Source organism: Frankliniella occidentalis, unplaced genomic scaffold, assembly GCF_000697945.3.
Source record: "Frankliniella occidentalis isolate FOCC.00 unplaced genomic scaffold, Focc_3.1 Scaffold221, whole genome shotgun sequence".
NCBI lineage: Eukaryota > Metazoa > Arthropoda > Insecta > Thysanoptera > Thripidae > Frankliniella > Frankliniella occidentalis.
Genome location: NW_026267347.1, coordinates 170089 through 176758, shown reverse-complemented (window position 1 = coordinate 176758; position 6670 = coordinate 170089). Strand labels below are relative to the sequence as shown.

Here is a 6670-nt window from a genome sequence, read left to right as displayed (position 1 = left end):
TATATTTATTAGAATTTGTTCTCTCACAGGGGAAGCCAGCGAGATCGCTAAACAGTAAAAATATACCAATATTTTGAACATTACCATGCTTCCGTCAGTACCCAAGTTGTTGCTTTCAGTAGAAGTTAACTTGCTTTTTGTTCGTTGATGCAAACGGCGCTTGCCAGCTCCAGAGCCTGGAATTGGACTAGTACTCCGACCTGTAATAACACTGAATCAGCAAACAAATTGTCTGCAGAGCACATTTTAAGTACATGTTCTCTTTACCTTTATCCTCGGGCTGCGCACCGCTTTCGGATCGTTCAGTATTCTGTTTTGCACTCTTAGAAGAATCCGATCTGCGGGGAGTTAGCGATTTACCAGGTGTCTTATGATGACTGTTAGACTGTGCTTGATCTGAAAATAATACATAAATTGTTATTTTCTATGTCTGATCAGACCTACCACTCGTCACAATCAATGATTTTCCTATCTGCAACTCCAGATTCCGAGCAGGTTTGGCAAACTTGCCTTTCTATGAGACAAGTAATGCACTGGTCCGTATTTTTGTGGAAGAAGGTGAGTCCAGAGGATAACACCATGGTATCGTACAGGATGTCAAGATGTCTCTGCAGAAACAAGTCCGGTCGCATGACTTTCTGTTTGAAGTTTGAATTACTTCCAGCCGCCAAAAAATTGACGACGCGGTGTAGGCGCCCTGCATTCTGCAAGGGCAGTCCGGGAGTCTCACCCGGTAAAAAAAACCTGCTCTTCATTAAAAAATCTGCTCTTGTCACTGGTACTTGGGGTCGACCGGCTTCCCCTTATTTTGATTAGGAGCACATCAGAAATAACATGGGCCTGCATGCGCAGGCGGAGGAACCGACCCAAGCGTCCCCTCATCTTCCTGAGTGCGGGTAAGTTGACGTCCGAGGCGGTGAGCCTGCACCAAATCAAATAAACAATTACATTTAGGTTTGTTCTTTTCGTTTATCGAGTAAATTGACGAGAGTTATTAACATTTTCCTACCGGGAGGTGTTGGCAAAGCCAACAAGTGCACTGCACTGGTGGAAGATGTGACGAGTCACTGGAACCCAGAGGGTAGAAATTGCCCTCCTGTGAAGTTGGACAGGCTTGTCGGCCACCCGAAAAGCCTCCTCAAGCCGCATCATCCACGAGTCAAAGGCCAACTCATCCCTCTTCACCTTGTCCTTAATGGCCTGACGCTGACCAAGCCTACCTCGATGCTTCTTTGCTGGTCGGCCGAGGACCTCGACCGCCTCCTGAAGAAAGGCCTCGGCTTCCCGCCTGTCCACCTCAGTAAACTCGGGATGTTGAACATTTCGAACAATGGAGGGAAGGGCAAAGAGGTCCTTCCTCAGGGTGTGGCCGGACAAGCTTTGTCGAGATAGAACGTAGCGCTCAAGGAGCGAACACTCGCACAGCATCCACGGTTCAAAATCAGACCCTGCCAAGTTTTGAAACGCTGCCAAAATCTTCCTAGCGCTTTTTAGAACGTCAGCCGAGAGGTTGACGTTGCTGAAAATTTCATGACTTTTTGGCAGTGGTTTCAAAGACTTGGCTTTTATAGCTTGGGTCTGTACTGCAGGTGGGGGGGTGGCAGAGGCTTGAGGAGGTGGGGAGGGAGGGACTTGATGGTCGTAGAATTGAACTGGTGCCTGGTCAGTTGGTGGGTTGGGTGGTGAAAGGCAGACCGGCTTCAGAGAAAGACCAGTCACCAGAACAATTTTAACGAGCGGCAAAAAATTGAATAATTGATTCTTCAATTCATTAAAATTTGGAAAGTGAGCCCGCAAGGCCTGCTCGGTGATGTACATGGTGTTTCTGAGCCGCTTCGCCAGCTCACACACAGCTCAGACACACCAAGCCTCTTAAGGTCTTTCTCATGATGATTTCGGAGGTGGGGGTTGGGGGTTGGGGGTTTTCTAGCTCCTTTTTTCGGTTTGGCAGAGATTTTGGATTTAACGAAAGCATTAACAGGGGCGTTTAACTCAGCTTTTTTTAATGGAACACTATCTACTTTTGGCACATGTTCTCCTGGCACTAGAAAAAAAAATTAATTTACTTTCCATCCCTTTACCACAAAAACGCAGAAAAACATGGTGTACCAACCATTTTCCACTTTGACAACATTGGTGAAAAAGTTTGTTATATGTTGCAAGCCTCTAGTACTTGGCGATTTCCCAGGCTGCAAAAATAAAAAAGATCATTAAAAAAAATCAAATTCTTTACTTACAGAGAAATGCGCAGATGCAGAAGCTTCTTCAGTGCCCGCAAAATCGTTGATTTAAAATAATAATAAAAAAACGCCATAAACGTAGCAGCGACAATGCTAAATACACGAAACAATCACCGGCAAACTTCTAGAACCATCGCACCGACGAACTTTAAAATACATTCACGCACTTAGACAAAATTATAAAAGTTTAAGAACTCGTTGCAAGGAGGCTTTTATTCCTACTACACATCAAAGTGCCTTACGGGCCAAACGACAAGGCAACATTCCAACCAATACTTTGAGACCAGACGTGTACTTTGCGACCGGAGAAGTACTTTGAGACGGGGCGAGTACTTTGAGACAGGACGAGTACTTTCCGACGGGACTGGAACTTTCGTACGGGGAGTTGATTTACTGACAAAACGAAGAGTAGCACCACGAATCATGCGTTGTTTCAAAAGAAGACGCTCGTAACCTTTAAACGCAACTCGTAAAGTTTCAACAACTGCTATCAAGGTGGATTCCATATTGCAACCAGTACTTTGAGACCGGAGGAGTACTTTGAGACTAGACGACTACTTTGAGACGGGACAAGTACTTTGAGACGGGACTTCGCAGACGGCCGTTCAAACGAAAGTTAGTGACAATAACTACCACACCACATTTCAAAATGCATGCACAGATCAAAACACAATCAAAACACAATTTTCAAAACAACAGAGAATAAACACATCCTAACCATGTATCCTGAAAACACTTGTACAGCAAGAGTAGTGTGTGTATCTTGTCTTTTAGCCGGTTTGGGGGATTTTTAATAACAAATAAAAAAAAAGCCTTAAGAAAGCGAGGGGGCCGCCACTCCTGAAATCATGTGTACGCCCTCCCTGAAATCCTCCCGAAATCATTTGAAATCCACCTGCAATCATGAAATCATGCGTAATCTGCCAGCAAATTTTAGTCTGAAATCATTAAAAGGTCATGTAAAAACCGCCGGAATCACGTAAAATCCGCTGGAATCTTGTGAAATCCGCCGAAATCCGGTAAAATCCGCTGAAATTATCTGTAATCCTTCAAATCAGACATAATCTGCCAGCAGGGTGTAGCGTGAAATCTTCTAAAATAATATGCGAAATCCGTGAAATCATGTGAAATCACGCAATCTATGCAATCGTGTGTACATCCAAAGAGAGAGTGGTGGCCCCCTCGTAAGAAAGGCAGTCTTTGTTGAGGTTTTGGCAAAAGACAAGCGTGGTAGTTTTGTGAGGGACAAAAAAACAAGGCATACAAAACAGAACAAGACACTGCACTCATCCCAGAACCATCACCATGTTAGCTTCAAACTACTGTAAAAATAAGGGGCTTATTGCTGTAGGCTGTATTTAACTTGGACTGTAAAATCTCCGGGAAGGCAGCTAAAAGGGCTGGCAATGCACCGATAAAATAAATAGCGCGGGAGGACGCAAATGACGAGTTAGAGGAGAGAATGGGACAAGAAAACGTTAAAATAAATAACGCGGCAGGAAGCAAAAGACGCCCTACAGGAGGGAATGGGGCATAAAAAGAAAACGTACACTTACTACTTGCTGGCAGACGCGAAGATTCGATCTCCTCCTTGTGAAGCTGGCGTTTTGCTCCGTGCTGGTCGAGGGCATCACCTCAGTGGTGAACGAATTCTTCTCAGTCTTCATCTTCTTGAGGGTCGGTTGGTCCTTGGTGGGTTTCTTGGATTTCTTGGCAGGTGGTTGCTCATCGCTGGGGCTCATGGTTCTCTTCATTGTCTTCCCGCGGCCTTGTCGTAGAAACCCTCCATGGCCACTTCGGCCTCCACGGCTTCTCACCATCTTCGCTCTCTTCTTTCACCTCTGATAACTCTAAGTGTGTTTTCTTAAAAAAAAAAAACCCCTAAATTATCACAGCACACACGTGCTCGCCTTGATTTAACTCTCCTTGCACTTCTTCGACAACTTCTGACAACTCTGAAACACAGTACGTGCGCAAACGTGGTACAGGACCCGATTGACAGAGATGGCGCGTCAGGCCAGCGGGTGACATATATAAGAAAACGACCTGAACGACCGCGCAGACGCCAATGAAAATGTTCCGTAAACCCTGACAGGCTTATAAACTGATCCCCAATTATCCTAGGAAACGCGTGGTTTGGGTCACGAAAACTGTGACGTACACACAAACTGGTCCCCGATAAGAAAAAGCCAGGCATGGTTTGGGAAGCGTAAACTGTGACAGGCATCTAAACCGGCTCCCGAAAGGGGTGTCACAGGTAAGAAATTGCTTCGGCACGGCGTCGAAACCGCTTTGGCACCGCTTTGGCACCGCTTCGGCACCGCTCGCCAAATACAACAAGAGGGCCACCATCACCTTTCGAGAGATCCAGACCGCTGTCCGCCTCCTTCTGCCCGGTGAATTGGCCATGTACGCCGTGTCTGAAGGCACGAAGGCTTTGACCAAGTACACACACATCCTCCAAGTAAATTCACTCGGATCCCATTCCCCCGAGAAACAGCCCTTTTCAGGGCTAAAACATGTTTTCCGTAAGGGTAAACGTCAACAAAGACAATACAATATCACTTTACCGCTTCTGATTAAACCCTTTTTTACCGCATTCCCTTCGGAGTTCCCGGGGAAACTGCTGGCTTGAACGGAGTTTCCGAGAAAACTCCACGCTTGAACAGAGTTTCCAGGGAAACTGCAGGCTTGAACTGAGTTTCCGGGGAAACTATTTATAACCGTGGGAGGGAGACCGGATAGCGAAGGGTGAAAGGGAGATAGAGAGGGATTGTCTGAGTCTTTGTTGTAGGATGTCCCTTCAGACAGATTTGGTGGCCCTCAAAAGAACCTTTTAATAAGTCGCTTGAACGAGGTAGGCCCTTTCCTCCGACTTTTGGGGCAGGAGCAGAGCCTGAATTTACTCACTGATTTTGACGGGCCTGACGGCGAGCCTCACGAGCCTCACGGCGTTTCGCTTTCCTCCTGTCACGTCTCTCCTCACGCTTCGAAAGATGAGCCATCTCCTTCATCAACCTTGCGAGGTGGCGGTAGATTTGCGAATCTTCATTTAGGTGGCTGACCATGTGTTGGGACAAGTAAAGAACTCTGTCCCCGCAGAACGGGCAGTGAATCTGGTAGGGCTCCGACGACCAGATCGCAAAGTCTTCTTCCATCTTGGCAGGGTGTTGAAACAAAATGTCACAGTTTCGCGTATACAGTGAAGAAAAGCAGACGGAAAGTTATGCATTGACGGTTCGGGATCAGCCGCGAGAGCTAATCTATACCCCATGCTACAGATAATTTATTGGGTCACGTTTAACGTGACATGTCGTTCTTTGCCAACCGACGGTCTGCTAAACCTAGCTAAACCACCCAAATATGGACACGATTGTCACAGTTTACGTGACGGGATCAAAAACTATCACTGACTCGGGTAACGTGACGAACCCATAGATGGGAAAGGGATAAACACTACATTTTACCCATTTCAGGTTTTCGCTAGCAGTAAATTCTACAAACTGAGACGCATCTTTCTGTGTAACCGGATTCAAAATTTCTTAGTAAACGGCAGAGATACAGAGCAGTACCAAACAGCGAAAGTCCACCCTTGAGGCAACAAAGAAACGAATGTCCTCATCTTGGCAAACCAAAACCACGAAAGTCCATACATTTGTTGATCAAAACAGCGAAAGTCCAGCCATGGGCTGATATAACAGCGTCAACAAAGTCCACAAAATTATTGGACTTTCGCTCTTATGTTAGCTCACACATGGACATTCGTTCTTTTGTTGGACCAGACTTGGACATTCGCTTTTTTGACAGTCCAAAACTAGTCTATTGTGTTTTTTTCACATCAGCTGTGGACGCACATTCTACTTCAGCAAATTCAGTAGCCATTGACCATGCTCTATAAAAATACATCTCTGCCATCTATCTTAAAAAAAATTACACTGTGTTCCCATTTTTGTTATTTCACCACGGGTATATGGTTGTACTTTTCTTGAACAAGCTTTTTCCACATGATTAACTCCAGCTACATATTTGCATACAGCAAAGTAGTCATTGATGTTGGATTTAGTCTCGTGTGAACCGTGTCTTCACAGTGAGGTGGCCTCACTGAGGACGCTGGTCACAGAGGTTTTCAGCCAATCACAGTCCTCGAAAACCTCTGAGGCCAGCGTCCTCATTGAGGCCTGCTCACCGTGAAGACACGTGTCATACGAGACTAAATCCAACATAATATAGGTTTATGATGTTGTTAAGTTAACTTCACTGTCAACAGTCATCTGTTCTTGTGTACAAATACACCTGTCTTTGATGCAAGTAGACTAGTCTCCAGTTAATCGTGTTAAGTGGCCCCAAGCCAAGCCATATATGGCTGAGAATTGTTCATAGTTGATTTCTGACCTTCTGATCTGAACCTTACTTGGTTATTCCTGGTTTAA

The 6670-nt window shown here is 45.5% G+C and overlaps 1 protein-coding gene across 1 annotated transcript; it reads right to left on the bottom strand.

Annotated features, from left to right (window-relative positions):
* Positions 1-516: 516 nt before the first annotated feature.
* Positions 517-1471, bottom strand: LOC127750616 (uncharacterized). Its single transcript, XM_052272725.1, has 2 exons — positions 1010-1471; positions 517-922 (listed from the first exon to the last, which is right to left on the bottom strand). Exons 1-2 carry the CDS (start codon positions 1426-1428, stop codon positions 727-729), a joined length of 615 nt encoding a protein of 204 aa, XP_052128685.1. The 5' UTR covers positions 1429-1471; the 3' UTR covers positions 517-726.
* Positions 1472-6670: the final 5199 nt, after the last annotated feature.